The 19,926-nt window shown below is 44.4% G+C and overlaps 1 protein-coding gene across 3 annotated transcripts in view; it reads left to right on the top strand.

The window, feature by feature from the left end:
• The window catches only part of LOC141121669 (uncharacterized), a 112,544-nt gene extending 97,855 nt beyond the window's left edge, over positions 1-14,689 (top strand). For all 3 annotated transcript variants that reach the window (XM_073611354.1, XM_073611356.1, XM_073611357.1), the window contains exon 6: positions 13,197-14,689. In XM_073611354.1, the coding sequence (XP_073467455.1) occupies positions 13,197-14,200 (1,004 nt within the window). In that variant the 3' untranslated portion in view covers positions 14,201-14,689. The remainder of the gene's footprint in view (positions 1-13,196) is intronic.
• Positions 14,690-19,926: the final 5,237 nt, after the last annotated feature.

Genomic DNA, 19,926 nt, shown 5'->3' with positions numbered 1-19,926 from the left:
GTCACTAGTCAGTGTCCTTGATCACCGCCACACCAGTTCTATCATGATGCTGTACTGCGCTAGTGCAGGCATGTGAAATAAAATTGTAATTCATTTCTTAATTTTCCAAAAAAATTATTGTGACAAAAAAATTACAACTTCAAAAAACTTGCCATACCTCCTACTACCTTGGACTGTCTACTTTCCAAAAAGGGGTCATTTGGGGGGTATTTGTACTGGACTGGTGTTTTTGGACCTCAAGAAATTCGGTAGGCCGTCAGTATATCAGCACTGATCAATTCTCAAATATATACCCCATAGTTTGTGGACTCTATAACGTTCGTACAGAATAAATAATATAAACTGATTGGGATTTTTTTTTTTTTACCAAGAACATGTAGCAGAATACATTTTGGTCTACATTTGTGACAAAATGTGTTTTTATTGGATATGTATTATGACAGAAAGTAGAAAATATTGTTTTTTTTTTTTTAAATTTCTTAGCCTTTTTTTCATTTATATCGCAAAAAATAAAATAAAATCAGTGGTGAATCAGCCAAAAGAAAGCTCTAATTGTGTGAAATAAATTATAAAAATGTCATTTACGTACAGAATTGCATGACCGCGCAATTGCCAATTAAAGTAACACAGTACTGAATAGCAAAAAATGCTCTTGCTTTGAAGGGGGTAATACCTTCTGGAGGTCAAGTGGATATACTCTATAATGTACATTACATACTCCTGACCTCTGTAATATATAATCTATGTTGTACAATACATACTCCTGACCCCTGCACTATATATTCTATGTTGTACATTACATACTCCTGACCCCTGCATTATATGCTCTATGTTGTACATTACATCGTTCTGATCTTATATAGTTTTGTTATAGCGTATACAATATGTTGAACATTACATAGTCCTGACCCCTGCACTATATACTCTATGTTGTACATGACATACCCCTGACCCCTGTACTATAAAATCTATAATGTGCATTACATGCACCTGATCCCTGCACTATATACTCTGTAATGTACATTACATATTCCTGACTATATACTCTATGTCGTACAATATATACTCCTGACCCCTAAACTATATACTCTATAATGCACATTACATGCTCTTGACCCCTGTACTATATACCCTATGTTGTACATTATATTATTCTGATACTATATGGTCCTATCTGCTGTTTCTTATACAATATGTTGTACATTACATAGTCCTGACTTCTGCTCTCTGCCCTCTACCCACTGCTATATATACAGTAAACATAGTATGTATTCTCTTTTGTGTAGCACCCTCTATTGTGTGCTAGAAGTAGTGTTGGCTAAGCCTGAGCTGTGGAATCTGGGTCAGGGTTCAGTGAGTCAGGGCTGGATGACTCATCTGGCAGCTTTCTCTGGCACTTACCCTTGGTCTGGAAGATTGTAGAACCTTCTAGAACTAGAGGTTGGGAGTAAAGAGGATCTGCCTCAGCCAATTCCCAGTAGTGGGCAGACAGGGCACTGAGTTCATCATTTACATAGACATGAGCCATGCCAGCAGGGGCAGTTGGGTGGAAAATGGAGATGCAGTGCTAAGGAGATTGTTGGTGGCTCTCAGGGGTGCCCCCTAGTCTGGTAGGGGGTGAGCTTAAGCCAGGACTTGGGTGTTGGAAGGATCCTGCTACAACACACGGGAGGAAGCCCTTCTTGGAGACACGGGAGCAAGAGAGGACAGAGTGAGTAGTACTGTGAGGACTACAAAGGGGGGAGACTGTCATATATAGTCAGTCTCCCCTGAAGATAGTGGTGTGTTTAAGTCTTCGGCCTTTCCCTAGAGATCTCCTGAGAGTCGGGCTGGCAGGCTGGTGAGAATAAGTCTGGAGGGCGCATGCGCGAGGCTGACAAGGCAGGACATGGCTGCTTAGTGCTCCATACCTACCGGGACCCGACAGCCTCGATACGCTGAGTCACAACCGCATCCCTACGGTGACCCGCTTGTTACTGAGACTCCTGGGCACATACTGATGGGATGTACAGTGGAAGAAAATCCAAGCTGAAGCCAGTAAAGTGCCAAGAAGCACTGATGAGAGCCACATCTAAAATGGCGGCAGCGCCATCTTCCCGCTGTGCACTGCCACATATGCGGAAACAAACCCAGCATTCACCTTCCTCTCAGCGCAATGAGTCTGACTTCGATAAAGGGTTGACTCCTATTACCGTACAGAATACCCCTCCCGGCTCTGACCTCCTTAGTCATTTTGAATGGGTTCTACAAAAAGCCCTTCAAAACACCTCAGACACTATCACTGAAAAGCTCACACGGGAAATTTGGGAGGTGGGCCACCGCACGTCTATTCTGGAACAGAGGATGGATGAGCTAGATGACGTCACCACTAACCACAACGATGAATTGGAAGCCCATAGGGAGAAAAATTCTTCTCTCTCTACCCGCCTTGAGGATTTTGAGAATAGAGCCAGGAGGTCAAACCTCCGTGTCCGTGGCATACCTGAGGCTATAGAGGATCTCCAATCTACCATAACAGCGCTCTTCCAGGAACTCACCCCATCGAATCCCATTGACTGCATAGGGAAGGACAGGATCCACAGAACTGTGGCTCCTCGAAAAGAAGAGGGGCCCCCCAGAGATATTGTTATAAAACGACACTACTTCCACACCAAGGAACAATTAATGGAAGCAGCCCGCAATAAGGACTCATTGACCTTCCAGGGACACCGCTACCAAATCTTCCAAGACTTCTCACAACAAACCCTCATCAAGTGAAAAGCGATGAAACCACACCTATAGATCCTCCAACACCATCACATTTTCTATCGTTGGCGTTTCCCTTTCGCCATCCGCTTTTCTTACAAAGGTACCTCCTATACCTGCAAATCGGTGGATGACCTCCTCACCGTAATCCAAGATCTCCGCCTGTCAATGCCAGAAAATGCTGCTGAAGGATCCAACATCAAGTTCCCCCAAAAATCAACAGGACAATCCTGAACATCAAGGATGCCTTAAGGACTTTTATATTTTGTCACCACACACACTAGGACCTGATGGATAACACCCCTTGGGACAGACCTTATACTCTGTCTCATGATGAGTTCTCCATCTTAAGGTTAATACGAAAATATTATTTTAAATGTGACAATCTCTCTCAACCAATAGGTATTCTGTATTCCACCACCTTCCCTTGGGCCTATTGAGTAGGGTACTGATTCCCCTGCTCGATGTGCACAGGGAAGCAGGGATCCACAGAAATGCACACCCGCTAACTCAACCCAAAGCTTGAATTAAGACCTCCTGCAGTGAGCTTGACTGCTCCTCCCTCTCTCATAGCAAGCCAGGTGACCCTGCCCCAATAATTGCATTCACCCACCCCTAACTTACACCACCAGCTCACCTGCAGGATGTCAGTTCCGCTACCCCAACTTGGCAACACCCTGTTTTTTACTTTATCTCACACCTTACAAATTTTTACTAACTAATTTTATGCTAGTGACTCGTTTGTTCTATAGATTACTCTTACCTTCCTACTAACAGGAACTACTTGCTCTGTCTGGTCCACACCTGATACCACCCTCAGTCCTCTTCCCTCCCTTTATCCTAACCTCCCTGTCTCCTTTTTCTCCAGAGTACAATCTCAAAAGCCAACAACTAGTCACAGGATCCCCTGATCCCATCTACACTATATAATGATGTCTTTAAATATACTAACACTCAATGTACAGGGCCTCAACTCCCCTCCAAAACGAACAAAGACTTTCCACTCCTCCTCACTCTCAGCACACGTGGTCTGCTTACAAGAAACCCACTTCTCCTGACAGTCCTCCCCTAATTTTTTTAGCCATCAAAACCCCCAGGTTTATACGGCTTCGGCCTCCACTAAACAAAGAGGGGTTTTGATTGCATTCCGCCACACTACACCTTTTACCTTCCATACGGAAATCAAAGCTCCAGAAGGGCGATATCTACTACTTACTGGTCTCTTGCTAGACAGCGAAATTACCATTGTTTCATACTACCTAATAAAAACCCACTGTCATTCCTCTCCCACTTATTTTCAGTAGTGGAATCCCATAAACAGGGTACCCTCATGATATGTGGTGACTCGAATCAAGTACTATACCCAATTTTAGAAAAATCCCCAACTCCCTTAACGGTTCATCACCTTGCGTACCAACAGCTCCTTAACCAACACTCCCTCCTTGATTCATGGCAAGAACAAAACCCAAAAGGCGACAATAAACACATTATTCCCATCCCCAGAAGTTCTCCTGCATTGACCACCTATTTGTAAACATCAGTACCTCACCACTTATATTAAACTCATTAATTGTGCCATGCGCTTGGTCAGGCCACAATGCAGTCATGACAAATTTCTCCTCATTGATCCCAAGACCCAACCTCCGAACCTGGTATATAAATGACAGTCTACTAGCCAATCCAACGTATCGACAAGACATAAAAAAAGCTATACAACTATATATAAACTAAAACGACAACTTCATAAGCAATTAGACAAATCTTTCTACAAAGCTTCTGAGAATTTTCAAAACATGCCCTCTCCGTCAAATAAACTAGCCTATGATAAAGCAAGATTAGAACTTGACCTCTTCCTGACGGACTTGGCAGAAAAGATTCTCCGCAAATCTAAACACACTTTTTCTACATGAAAGCAAACAAGCCGACCACATTCTTAGCCTTAACACTACGTAGGACTGACTACACCCCGAAACCAATCCGACTTCAAATAACTAAGGATATCTACTCTAGTAACCCACAGAAAATTCTAAATGTGTTCCGCAGAAAACTCACTAACCTATATCGGGATACACACAAATTCGACCAAACGCGCTTAGATACCCTTTTATCCACTATTCAACCTTCCTCTCCACTGCTCAACAAGAAACCCTCGACAAACCTATCTCAGATTTAGAAGTCCAAGCCGCAGTTAAAACATTGAAACCACACAAACGCCCAGACCCTGACGGCTTTTCGGCTACCTACTATAAATGTTTTGCCACCTTACTATCACCACTTATGGTTGAAGCCTTCAATTCTCTCCTCGTAGGCCATTCCTTTTGCACAGAATCCCTCTTAGCATCCATCTCCATGATCCCTAAACCAAACGCTGACGACACATCCTGGTCCAATAACAGACCAATTTCTATACTCAACCTAGATATTAAGATACTAGTGTCATGGTTATGCAGTAATGTGTGTCTGTCAGCTCAGCTTTCCTTCTGTGTTCACCTTTGGAGGCCAGCCACCCTCACCTGACTGTTTAAATAATCTTCCCTCAGCATAGCTCCACCCTGGTCTCTAATTAGGAACACTATATTAACCTGGGCATCGCAAGCCAACCTTGCTGATCAACCATTGTGTGTTAGCTTTCGTGTGTACTTGCTGTGTTTCCTACGTCTGATTCCAGTTACCGACCTTGGCCTGCTCTCAACTATCCCTGTCTGCTTGTGACCCTGACCTTTGGCGTGTTATGTTTATCCTTGTCTGCTAGTCGCCCCTACATTTGGCTTATCCCTTACTTTCCTTGTTGTTCCAGCCTGCTGCCTCCTACCTCTTCTCCTGTAGTCTACCGTGAGCTGTGAGACCCTGGGGGCCGCGACCTGGAGCAGTGCAGTCCATCCTCACCACTAGAGGCTCTGGTGAACACCTGCTGGCTCTTGGACTCCGCGCCCTGGGGAATCTATGCTCTAGCTCCCAGTGGGATCTGTGTCAGTGTTCCAGTAGACCTGCTTCCTGAACCTCCCAGGGTTCAATCCGCAGCAGTCAGTCTTAGGGTCCACTACTTTAGCGGTGCACTCCCGACTTCCACGGAGTGCATCTGTCACCTGGTCTCAGGTGACCTGACAGTTTGATCAGCCATGGACCCGGCTGACGTGCAGCTTCCTGCAGATGATTCATTACAGGGCATAGTCCGCAGACTTGAGACCCAGGAATCGCATCAGACCCAGGTGATCCGATTCCTCCAGGATTTGGCCTCTCGTTTTGAATAGGTTCAGGCCTCATTAGGACCCACGGTTCAACAACCTCAACCGCTGTCTGCTGCTGCACCTATCGCACCAGTCGCAGCCACACATTCACTACAACTGCCAGCTCCGGCCCGTTTCTCTGGGGACTCCAAGGCCTGCAGGGGGTTCCTTAGCCAGTGCACTATTCATTTTGAGCTTCAGCCCCAAAACTTCCTGTCCGATCAGGCAAAGGTAGCCTATATTATATCCCTCCTGTCCGGCGAGGCGTTAGCCTGGGCTGCCCCTCTGTGGGAATTGAATGATCCAGTGGTTTCTAGCCTGTCTGATTTCTTGAAACTTTTTCGGAATATCTTCGAGGAACCGGGTCATGTCTCCTCAGCGGCCAGCGCCCTTTTACGTCTCCGTCAAAAGTCTGCTTCTGTGGGACAGTACGCTCTTCATTTTCGTACTTTGACTGCTGAGCTGAGCTGGAATAATGAGGCCCTAGTTGCAACCTTTTTACGTGGCCTCTCTGATAGAGTGAAGGATGAATTAGCAGGAAGATCCCTCCCTGCTGATCTGGACGGTGTCATCACCTTGTGTAACCAGATCGATATTTGCTTTCAGGAGAGGGCACTGGAAAAAAGACGCGAGCACTCCCCGTTCTTTAGGCAGCCTGAGCTCCATGTCCCTTCTCTTCATTCCGAGGAGCACCTTCTGCCTGCTGAGGAACCTATGCAGCTGGGCTGGACCAAGTTATCGCCCGAAGAACGCGCTAGGCACAGAACTCTGGGCCTGTGCCTCTACTGTGGCATCAAAGGTCATTTTTGTGATACTTGTTCTCTTCGTCCGGAAAAACGCTCAGGGCTAATACATCTGGAAGGTGGAGTATTGGACCCTGAAATATCACCTTCACCTTCTCGTCTTCTCCTTTCTGTGTTACTTCATGTTGGCGCTTCCCCTCGTTCGGTCTCCGCATACCTGGATTCTGGAGCCGCTGGCAATTTCATGGACTGGGGAACTGCATCTTCCATGAGACTTACCCTTTTGCTTCTCACGCTATTGGTGGTCTTAGCGATTGATGGCACTGTTCTTCCAGGGGGTCCTATCCGCTTCCAGACCCTCCCTGTTAAGATGTCGGTAGGGACACTCCACCAGGAGTGGATATCCTTCCTTGTCTTACCTAAGGCTTCATCTCCTATCATATTAGGTCTTCCTTGGTTACTGCTCCATTCTCCACATGTTGACTGGGCTGCTGGACAGATCTTGACTTGGGGTTCCTCCTGTTCCTCCTCCTGCCTACTCAAGGTTACCCCAAAAGAGAAACTTCCTGTTGCCACCATCCCAGTATCTTCTGCTCTCCCCGCTGCATATAGCGATTTCTGGAATGTCTCCTGCAATAGTGGGGCTGAGGCACTCTCTGGGTCGTGTTGCACTCTGGATGAGGAGCCCACCTGTGAACCTGAGCCAATCATTCACTCCAGTTTGCATGGCCATTTCCCTTTGTCTGTCCCTGGACCCCCTTGGACGCACACCCAGGCTGACTCGTCCACCAGTTCCACAGTCGCTACGCCCTGCGATGCAATTCTGGTGGTCGCTGCACCTGGCGATGCTGTTCAGTCGGCCTCTGCACCAGTCCAGCCTATGCCCAGTGAGCTTCCTGCTTCTTGTTCAGGACCTTCTGTAACCTGGCCTCACCCTACTGCTACTACGTCCATTCAAACCTGTTTAAGAGGCTCAATCCATCCTTTGGATAGACTGCCTCATTCGGCCAGGTGGGGTTTTCAATCTTTTTTTCAGGGCTCTCTGCATTCTGTTTGTGTTTCAGCTATCCAGCTTAACTCTTGTGACACGCCACCTTCTAACCAACCTGACCTCAGGGATCCACTGACCTCTGCCCAGTCTGATGGTCCTGTGTTGGATGTCCAGCTCATCTTTAAGGGTCTGGGGGACCCTGCTCAGACTCCTGATGGTCTTCTCGTGCCCTTACCCATTCCTAAAAAGCCTTTAGTCCTCAATAAGTCCTCTCGTCCCCTCCCTACCTCGGTTCTGGTCACTGACTATAATCTAAAGTACGAGGTTAGTCAAGTTTTGGATTCCCGGATCCGTAAAGGCATTCTTCGGTACCTCGTACATTGGAAAGGGTTTGGTCCTGAGGAGAGGTCTTGGATCACTGCATCTGAGGTCTTTGCTCCTCGTCTGTTGAGGAGGTTCCATCTGGAGTTTCCCTTTAAGCCTGGGCACAGGCGGGGGAGGCCTCGTAAGAGGGGAGGGTACTGTCATGGTTATTCAGTAATGTGTGTCTGTCAGCTCACCTTTCCTTCTGTGTTCACCTTTAGAGGCCAGCCACCCTCACCTGACTGTTTAAATAACCTTCCCTCAGCATAGCTCCACCCTGGTCTCTAATTAGGAACACTATATTAACCTGGGCATTGCAAGCCAACCTTGCTGATCAACCATTGTGTGTTAGCTTTCCTGTGTACTTGCTGTGTTTCCTAAGTCTGATTCCAGTTACCGACCTTGGCCTGTTCTCGACTATCCTTGTCTGCTTGTGACCCTGACCTTTGGCGTGCTATGTTTATCCTTGTCTGCTAGTCGCCCCAACATTTGGCTTATCCCTTACTTTCCTTGTTGTTCCAGCCTCCTGCCTCCTTCCTCTTCTCCTGTAGTCTACCGTGAGCGTGAGCTGTGAGACCCTGGGGGGCCGCAACCTGGAGCCAGACTGCAACGCAGTCCATCCTCACCACTAGAGGCTCTGGTGAACACCTGCTGGCTCTTATGCCCTGTACACACGGTTGGACATTGATCGGACATTCCAACAACAAAATCCTAGGATTTTTTCCGAAGGATGTTGGCTCAAACTTGTCTTGCATACACACGGTCACACAAAGTTGTCGGAAAATCCGATCATTCTGAACGCGGTGACGTAAAACACGTACGTCGGGACTATAAACGGGGCAGTAGCCAATAGCTTTCATCTCTTTATTTATTCTGAGCATGCGTGGCACTTTTTGCGTCGGATTTGTGTACACACGATCGGAAATTCCGACAACGGATTTTGTTGTCGGAAAATTTTATAGCCTGCTCTCAAACTTTGTGTGTCGGAAAATCCGATGGAAAATGTGTGATGGAGCCTACACACGGTCGGAATTTCTGACAACAAGGTCCTATCACACATTTTCCATCGGAAAATTTGACCGGGTGTACGGGGCATTAGACTCCGCACCCTGGGGAATCTATGCTCTAGCTCCCAGTGGGATCTGTGTCAGTGTTCCAGTAGACCTGCTTCCTAAACCTCCCAGGGTTCAATCCGCAGCAGTCAGTCCTAGGGTCCACTACCTTAGCGGTGCACTCCTGACTTCCACGGAGTGCATCTGTCACCTGGTCTCAGGTGACCTGACAACTAGCCAAGATAGTCTCTATAACGGCTTAACCCAGTTATAGGAACCCTAATGCACAAAGATCAGACTGGGTTTATCTCTTCCAGACAAACGGGGGACATCATTTGTCGAGCTACCCTCCTAGCCCACATAGCACGAACCCGCCGCATCCCTGCCTGCTTCCTCTTAATTGACAAACAAAAGGCATTCGATTCATTATCTTGGCCTTTTCTTAACTCCATCCTATGCCGGTGGGGATTCGGAACGCATTTCCTAAGATGGATCTCTTCTCTGTATCAAAATCATATGTTTCCTATAAAGGATTCCGGTCTGACCCCTTCATTATTGAAAGAGAAACCCGGCAGGGTTGCCCCCTATCCCCTCTTCTCTTTGCCTTGGCAATTGAACCCCTAGCCCTGCTAATACGCTCCAATACGGATATTAAAGACCTTGAACTAAGTGGTCTTGAGCATAAATTATGCATGCTTGCCGACGATGTCTTGATATTCCTCACTTCACCCTTAATATCAGCTCCAAACCCCATTGACACCCTTACTAATTTTGGTCTAATATCTGGCCTTAAAATAAATCCTCATAAATCTAAAGCCCTAAATATTTCACTATCGCCTGACTTACAGACACAATTACAGGACTCTCTCCCATTTACCTGGTCGACAACGCATATTACCTACCTAGGAATCACATTTACGGCAAATCCAGCGAACTTATACACAGCAAATTACTCACCTATGCTGACTCAACTTACCACTCTAATGAAGAATTGGTCTTCCCCGCTATTAGCACTGATGGTAGAATCACAGTGATCAAGATGTCTATACTGTCTAAGATCCTATATATTTTTAGAGTGCTCCCAATACAGGTCCCAGCATACTTCCTAAGAATCCTTCATTTGGGGCAAACTTAAACCTCGTCTACCACAACCTACCCTGTATACACCCCGAATCCGCGGAGGGCTAAGTGTTCCTAATTTCTCCAAATACTACTACGCCGCCCAACTAGCGCAACTACCCAAATACCATGCCACCAAGAAAATTCCCCTTTGGGTCACGATTGAGTCAGTTGATTGTGACTCACTCTCCACCGCAAATCTCCTATGGCTCACACCTGCGCAACGCTGAACAATCGCGAACCCTGTCACTAAACATAGCCTCTCAATTTGGGATAGGCTTAGAACTCGCTTCGGTCTCTAATCTCAACATAATCCCCTTCTCCATTTCCTGAACAACCCCTCATTCTACCCAGCTTGGACATCTCCATTTTCCTTCTCCGCATGGTCTAATGCAGGAGTAATACGGGCCCATCATTTCTACAAATCCAATAATATCACACCTTTCCCTACACTTTGCAAAACACATGATCTACCACATAATGAAACTTTTAGATACCTACAAATAAAGCAATTGCTGTCCCAAAATGCTCCCCCAAACTCAACGACTCCAAACTACACAACCTTTGAACAAACTTGTACATCAGACCCTCACAGATGTGGACTCATCTCAGATTTGTATGCCCAACTATTTTCACAGACCACCTCTTCCCTCATCCTATACTACCAAATGGGAGACTTATTTGAACCTCCAATCAGACACATTAGATTGGGCTCAAATCTGGCAAGTTACAAAATCGGCCACACCAAACATAGCAGCCCTTGAAACTAATTACAAGGTACTTACCAGATGGTACCTGGTCCCCACAAGAATATCAAAATTCCACCACCAATACCTCTCCCACTGCTTCTGAGGCTGTAGTGACTGAGGTACGCATCTACATATCTTGTGGGCCTGCCCCATAGCCCAAGCCTTTTGGTCAAAAATATTCAACATTCTCTCTACCATGTTTGAAACCACCTTGTTACCTGACCCAACGGTAGCGCTCTTGAATAGCAAACCAGAAACCATAACACACAGTCAATTCAAATTCCTACTATTTGTTAGAACAGCAGCAAAACAATTCATTGCGAAAGCCTGGAATTCATCCACACTATGCATAGTGTCGGTTAAACAACGAGTAACACAGGCAATGATCCATGCTAAAACAGAGGCAATCTTACTAGATAAACTTTCTAAATTCGAATCACTGTGGCTACCATGGATCGAACACCATCTACCACCGGGTTTTGACTGCACACTTCTATTACACTGAGGATACTTACCATCCACCACATCATTATCCATAAACAATGCTTGGTTAGTTAAAACATTGACCCCCTCTAGAGACACTTCCTCTCCTCCAACTTCCCTTCATACCCCGCTCCTCCCCACCCACTTATTTTACCTTGTGTTCTCATATCTCATACTACCTGTGACCTATCGATCCCCCAATACATAAGAACCCAAGACAGTAAAGGTCACCCACCCATAGTTTAAAGTTAAACCAACGATGGGTACACTTGAGATAGTTGCGATTATTGATCCTATCCCCAGGATAAGCCAAGCCACATAGCCGGATCTTGGCCCTTGGTTAAATGAATACCTTCTCCAACTATCCCTTATTTAACCATCTTAATAATAGGTTACCTTGTCTTCATCAGTCCCATGTTTTAAGCTATATTACAATATTTTTTTAGATCTAATTCTACTCTGTTAGCTATTAGTGACAGACATAGCTTGAAGATATGCCTAGTAGAATACCCGTTGCATAACTTAATGGAAAATAACATTTGTTTTGTCTTGATTAATTATTGAGAAGCCTTACTATCTGCATCTGTTTACCTTGTTTTCTTACAAAAATATGTACTAATAACATGTACTGTGTTATTCTCAATAAAATATTTGAAAGCGAAGAATAAGTCTGGAGAACTGGTATGGAGAGTTAGCCTGGAGGGCTAGTGAAAGGGACTACTGCAGCCAGGAGGGCTGGCGGGGCCCCAAGAGGTAGTGTTGGGACCAGAGACCACAGAGAGTAAGTGATATAAAAAGTACAAGCTGTGTCACTAAACTGTTCTACACTCATAGGGGCTGCGAGTCCCTGCCTGTAATAGGCCATTGCTAAAAATCTGATTGGAGCCTGTCAGATAATCTTCAGAGTGACACAGCTGGGAAAAGCAAGTGTGTGCTGGAGGAAGAAGTTGGAGCTGTATGTAGACTGTATATAGGAAGAATGTCCCTGAAGTTCTGCTAAGGTCAAGTGGGCATCACATATCCTCCCATCCCTATCCAAGTTGAAACCCTTTAATAAAACATAAGGACAAATTCACAGACTGTTCTCTGTCTCTGGGGTGCTTGTGAAAATTCAGCATGCCTGGCTGTGCAGGATTGGGGGATCCCTTTTATCTGCAGCTCCTATGCGGGGTGTGCTACATTTGTTACATCCATTTTCTACCAGCTGGACATTTTATATCTGATGATTTGATTGGAGCACAGACTTTTACATGTTAATAATAATGTGATAACATCCGAAAACTTTGGAACCTTAAACAGAAAGTGATAATGGGGGAGGAGTCAATAACCCAATGATGGTGGTCTTCAGGATCAGTCCAGTCTTCATCTTTGTTGTTCTCCCCCCATCCTCACTCTCTGACCTCTGGTGGGGCTCAGCCCCGCTGTTATTCATGACTAAATCATGGACTAAATAAAGAAGTTCAGTACTTCTTGTGTTGGGAAGATGGCAATGAGTGATAGAGGAGGTGAGGACACTCATCCTATAATCCTCTCATCACTGTCACTCCTATAAAACACAGTTCTCGTTTCCTCACTCACACTAGATCAGAGGACCCATTTACTAGTTGCCTTGAGGTTGAAATTGTAAGATCCTCAGAGACAAATCTGCCTGATGTGAGAGAAGTCCTGGTTTAGGGGAACCAATCTGCTCATGTCTAGTAGTGATCTTTTTATTTCTATTTTAGCACATGGACGGGAGATGAGGAAAACCTCAGAGGATTGTCTCACTTTGTCTCCAGACTGTAAAGTAGAAGATGAGGACATCACACAGCATAGTCCAGGAGAAAACCCGGCTACCTCAAATGTCCATCCGGCACCACACAGTGTAGATGGACCATCGTATTCCTCTTATCCTGAGGAACCTCAGACTGTGAGGGACGGTGCCGTTCTTCCAACAGATAAGAGGTTTTCCTGCACTGAGTGCGGGAAAGGTTTCCGTTATATATCCCGTCTTAATGAGCATAAAAGATCTCACATGGTAGAGAAGTCGTATTCCTGTACTAAGTGCGGGAAATGTTTCCGTTCTAAATATGGTCTTAATGTGCATACAAGATCTCACATGGGTGAGAAGCCGTATTCCTGTCCTGAGTGCGGGAAATGCTTTTCAGATAATTCCAATCTTTATAGACATCAGAGAGCTCATGCAGGGGAGAAGCCGTATTCCTGTCCTGAGTGCGGGAAATGTTTTTCAGATAAGTCTAATCTTTACAGACATCAGAGATTGCATACTGGGGAAAAACGCTACTCCTGTTCTGAATGTGGCAAATATTTTATGCAAAAATTAGCACTTGTCACACATCAGATGCATCACTCAGGGAAGAAGCCCTATTCCTGTCCTGAGTGCGGGAAATGTTTTTTAAGGAAGTACAGTCTTAACAAGCATCAAATATCTCACAAGGGGCTGAAGCCATTTCCCTGTTCTGTGTGTGGAAAATGCTTTTCAGAGAAGTCCAGTCTTTACAGACATCAGAGATCTCACACAGGGGAGAAGCCGTATTCCTGTCCTGAGTGCGGGAAATGTTTTTCAGATAAGTCCAATCTTTCCAGACATAAGAGGTCTCACACAGGGGAGAAGCCGTATTCCTGTCCTGAGTGTGGAAAATGTTTTTCACAATCATCCAGCCTTTACACACATCAGAGATCTCACACAGGGGGAGAAGCCACTTTCCTGTCCTCAGTGAGGGAATAGTTCCTCACTGAAGTCCTGTTTTCCTGTACATCAGGGATCCCACACAACCCCCAAGGTGTATAAGTGCTTTGAGTGCGGGAATGAATGTTGCTGGACATCACAGCTCTCATGTGGGGAAGAAGCACACCCTGATATACACCTCAGATATACTCCATTGCTGATCTTCCTCATGTAAGAAACAGTTCATAAGGAGATCAGTTTGTTGGCTTACTAACTTTTGTGGTGTACAGTTGTTTTGCTTGCGTCTATCTAGTAAGGTTACTTTGTGGTATAACAAGAAAGCTCAGACCTCTGCAATGTATTAATGTGCTTTTACTGTACAGCTTACACAGTATTTTTACCTAGCACAAGCTACACAAAACACCACAGAAAAACGGGTCTTTTTCAGTTGAAATTTAGCGCAATATCCTGGATAAGCCCCCAATTGTTTTGCTTGCGTCTATTTAGTAAGGTTACTTGTGGTAAAAGCAAGAGAGCTCAGACCTCTGCAATGTAATAATGTGCTTTTACTAAACAAAAATTATTTACATACAAAACTATTACAATATTAGGAATACAATACATGACTGACAGATATACCTATAACCAGCAAGATGCTACCTACTTCCTAGCAAATAAGCAGCCTATGGTCTGTAAACAGTAGAGATATGCTTAAAAGTTATCTAACTCAGGTTAGAGTGGGTTCATGATCTCCATTGGTAATGAGGACCCAAGCTTCTATAAGCAGTTGCTGGAGATCAGGCGAAAGCGTCTTCAGGTATAGCTTCTTCTGGCTGGTACAGACCTTCCTTGGGGTTAAGGCATTATGGTGTCCTCCTGCCAGCTTATGCCTTAACACCAAGGAAGGTCTGTACCAGCCTGAAGAAGCTATAGAAGACGCTTTCACCTGATCTCCAGCAACTGCTTATAGAAACTTGGGTCCTCGTTGCCAATGGACATCATGAACCCACTCTAACCTGAGTTAAGTAACTTTTAAGTGTATTTCTGACCATAGGGTGCTTATTTGCTAGGAAGTAGGCAGCACCTTGCTTTTTTATAGGTATATCTGTCAGTCTTGTATTGTAGGCCTAATATTGTAATAGTTAAAAGTAAAGCATTTTTGTTTAGTAAAAGCACATTATTGCACTGCAAAGATCTGAGCTTCCTTGCTTTTACTGCAAACTAACCTTACTAGGAAGATGCTAGCAAAACAACAGTAGAGATTTAAAGGTATATTTCTGAAAACAATAGATGAATATATACTGTATGACAAGCATTAATTCATCCATGTCAAATGTTAGTCTTATTTTATTTCATACAGTGATTTCCTATGATTATTGGGTCTATCTTGTGACCATAAAGTGGTATAAAACTATTTTTTCCTGATTGAGTCATTTTGGAACGAATACCTCATTATGACCACTAGTTGGAGCTGACGGTCATAGGAATTGCTGTGTTTAATAAAATACAGCCAGAATTTGTCACAGCTGCATGACTGCTTGTCACCCTCACCCAACAAACCCCTTAGTTTACTATGTCAGGGGGGATTTCATAAAAATACCTGAGATCATACTCATGCATGTATGAGTACAGTAGACTTAGAAGGGCATCAATCAAATAAAACTACAATATTAAACCAAACTATTAATAAAAAACCAAAAATACCTCAATTGGCTTAACCAATATCCCAATAACATTATTTCCCCTTGTCCTAATGACACAGAAGGAATGCACATGCACTTTCACCAGATGAATTGCTGTGCAGAGTTTTTATGAAAAGACCCCCAAATGTCAGGAGAAGTTTATATAAAGATGGGAAGTATGTAGCAGATAAATGAATAGACCTCCTAGCAATGTTATTACCAGGCTGCCGCTAGGGGGAGCTCTAATGTTTAGAGTGTGACCACAGCAGAGTGATCCCATCCAGCTCACATTAACCCTTTCACTGCCAGAGCTGTTTTTTATTATTTTTGCACACATGTTGAAATGCAAATTTTGTGCCCAAAGTTCAGTTAACCCCCAAACATATATTTTTTGAAAGCGGAGGCCCTGGAGAATAAAATGGTGGTAATTGTTAAAGAGTTCCTCATACACAAATGTCACCTTTAATATCCGGGTTTGTTTTCTACTTTCCCCCATTTTCTATGATGTGATCTTATCTACAATACTTTGTTATAATAATGTAACACGTTGTTTATTGTATTGTACACAAAGTAATAACTACTCTGCCTCCACCTTCCAGACAAGTGATCATCCTGACCAATTAAATTTTTTCCCTTACTATTTTATTCATTTCTTTCTGTACTCTTGTTAAAATTAAAATTGTAATAAATATATTGAATGAAAAAAATGTGTGTGTCGGTGCAATGATGACAAACTTGGGTATCCAGAAAAGACTGGTAGGTGACACTTCCATATATAGCCCAAGGAAGTGATAAGGAGCCCCTAGAAACCTTTGGAGGAACCCTGGCTGAGAAAGACTGGACTAGGCAGCCATATATTATTATTATTATTATTTTACAGGATTTATATACCGCCAACAGTTTGCTCAGCACTTTACAACGTTGTTGCAGAGCAGTTACAATACAATTTAATACAGGAGGAATCAGAGGGTCCTGCTCATTAGACATTACAATCTAGGAAAGAGGGTCAATTGATACAAAAGATGATAACTGTGGGGGATGGGCTGAGAAAATAAAAGTGCAGTTGGTAGATGTGGGCAGGATAGGCCTCTCAGAAGAGGAGGGTTTTCGGGGATTGTCTAAAAGCTAATAGAGTAGAAGATATTTATTTAGACAGATTGGGGTGCGGAGTTCCAGAGGATGGGAGCGGCTCTGAAAGTTCTGGAGGTGAGCATGGGATGAGGTGACAAGGTAACAAGAAAGCAGGAGGTTTTGGGAGGAATGAAAAGAACAATTTGGTTGGTATTCAGAGACTAGGTTAGTGATGTAGCTGGGGGCTAAGTTGTGGATGGCTTTGTAAGTTATTGTTAGTATTTTTAATTTAATTTGTTGGGTGAATGGCAGCCAATGGAGGGATTGGTAGAGAGGGGTAGCAGACCCTGAGCGGTTGGTAAGGTGGATGAGTCTGGCAGCAGCATTCATGATGGACTGAAGGGTGGATAGCCTATGTAAGGGTAAGCCAACGAGGAGGGAGCTTCAGTATTTGAGGCGAGAGATGACCAGGGAGTAGGGATGGGCAAAGGGTTTGGGTCGAGCATAAGTTTGGTCCAAGCATCGCCCAGTCGGGTGTTTGCAGAACATACACATTTTCTGTGTGCCCAGCAGGATGTTCGGGATGTTGACCGAGCGCATGGTCAATAGGTTGTTAAGGAGTGGGGCAGCTGGCCACTGCATCCGTTGGTCTGCGTGTGCACGTTGGTCAGCGTATTGTCTTGTTGAGTACCTGTGTATTGTCTTGTTTAGTATTAGTGTCAGGAAGCTAGTTGTTAGGTAATTTGGACAGGGTATAATCCACAAACCTCATTAAATTAGTAGGTACGATTCCCGGTGGGTGTGGAGATGCGTCTCAGTGTACATCTTGCGGCATGTATGCGTTCCTTGATCATCCGATCGAGGGTGAATACTGCTGTGCAAAATGTAAGCACATTGTTTCCCTGGAAACCCAGGTTCTGAATCTGGGGAAGCAACAGTCAGCACTGAGAAGTCCCTCCATACTAAAGGAGAGCCAGGAACGTACGCAGCAGGTGCCGGCAGGGGCCAGTGGTTGAAGAGCTGGTGTAGTAAGGAGGGGTTTTGGTTCCTGGAGGACTGGGTCAACTTTTCAGTTGATCACCAGTACTATAGAAGGGATGGACTGCACCTAAATGAGGAGGGTGCAGATCTGCTGGGAGTAAAGATGGCCAAAAAGTTAGAGGGGTTTTTAAACTAAGCGATGGGGGAGGGCCCAGAGGTAGAGATAGTCAGCACGGAACATATTCCAGAGGGTAGTATTGGGGGCATTAGTGGTAGGTTGACTAAAGCACATAAACCCAAGGTAAGTATAGTAACAAGTCCTAGTTGCAATCTCGGAACGCTCAGTAAGAGGATCGTATGCGACCGTCTAAACTATGTGGCATGTTCACCCATGCCAGGAGCCTGGCGGACAAGATGGGTGAACTAGAGATACTGTTGTACAAGGAGGATTTGGATTTTGTGGGAATTTCAGAGACCTGGTTCACCAGCTCTCATGATTGGCTGGCAACCATTTAAGGGTATACCCTTTATCGCGGGGATAGAGAGGGTAAAAAAGGGGTAGGGGTATGCCTATATATCAAGAATAATGTAACAGTGAATGTGAGAGATGAAATCACTAGGGGAGCTAGGGAAGGTGTAATCCTTATGGGTAGCTCTCCAAAGGGATGAAGCTAAAGGGAAAATATTACTTGGAGTATTCTATAGGCCCCCTAACCTGAGGGAGGAGGGGGAGACGGATCTCTTATCACAAGCTGGATTAGCAGCAAGGATGGGAAGTGTTATAATAATGGGGGATTTTAATTATCCAGACAGACTGGGTGGAGGGACCCACGCATTCGTCTAAGGCTCGCCAGTTTTTAAATGCCTTGCAGGACAATTTCATGGTTCAGATGGTAGACGCACCAACTAGAAATAAAGCGTTACTGGATCTACTGATTACCAACAATACAGTCCTGATCACGGATGTGGAAATATGGGGCAATTTAGGTAACAGCGATCACAGATCAATTGGCTTCAGTATAAATCACACAAATAGGAAACATAAGGGAAATACAAAGACACTGAATTTCAAAAGATCCAACTTCCCTAAACTACGAACCTTGTTAGAAGGCATGAATTGGGATAAAATCCTAGGAACAAAGAACACGAAGGAGAGATGGGTTTGCTTTAAGAGCATATTAAATAAGGGCATTAGCCAATGAATCCCATTGGGTATTAAATTTAAAAGAGCGAACAAAATTCCTGGATGGCTTAACTCCAATGTAAAAATGCATATAAAAGCAAAGGAGAATGCCTTAAAAAAATACAAGGTTGAGGAATCATCATCAGCATTCAGACTTTATAATGTAAGGGTGCAATTAGGGCGGATAAGATAGAACACAAAAGACACATAGTGGAGGAGAGCAAAAACAATCCAAAGAAATTCTTTAAGTGTGTAAACAGTAAATAAGAATGAAGACGGACATCTGGTTACAAAGGATGGGGAGATGGCAAAGGTATTGCATTTATTCTTCTTCTCAGCCTTCACGAGGGAATCAGTGGGCTTCAGTAACCAAAAGTGCAGTGTTTATCCTTATGACACATCACAGGAAGCACCTCCATGGTTAACAGAGGACAGAATTAAACTTAACATTAATAAATCAACGGGACCAGATGGCTTGCATCCAAGGGTACTTGGTGAACTCAGTCAAGTGATTGCCAGACCATTGTTCCTAATTTTTACTGACAGTCTACTGACTGGAATGGTACCAGGTGATTGGAGAAAAGCCAATGTAGCACCAATATTTAAAAAGGGCCCAAAATACATCCCTGGGAATTACAGACCAGTTAGCCTAACATCAATAGTATGCAAGCTCTTGAAGGGGATGATAAGGGACTATATACATGATTTTAGTAACGAGAACGGTATCATTAGCAGTAATCAGCATGGATTCATGAATAATCGTTCTTGCCAAACCAATCTAGTAACCTTTTATCAGGAGGTGAGTTGCCATCTAGATAAAGGAAGGTCCATAGACGTGGTGTATCTGGATTTTGCAAAAGCATTTGTCA

Source organism: Aquarana catesbeiana, unplaced genomic scaffold, assembly GCF_042186555.1.
Source record: "Aquarana catesbeiana isolate 2022-GZ unplaced genomic scaffold, ASM4218655v1 unanchor228, whole genome shotgun sequence".
Taxonomy (NCBI): Eukaryota; Metazoa; Chordata; class Amphibia; order Anura; family Ranidae; genus Aquarana; species Aquarana catesbeiana.
The sequence above is the reverse complement of the archived record's forward strand: the minus strand, read 5'-3'. Positions and strand labels throughout refer to the sequence as shown.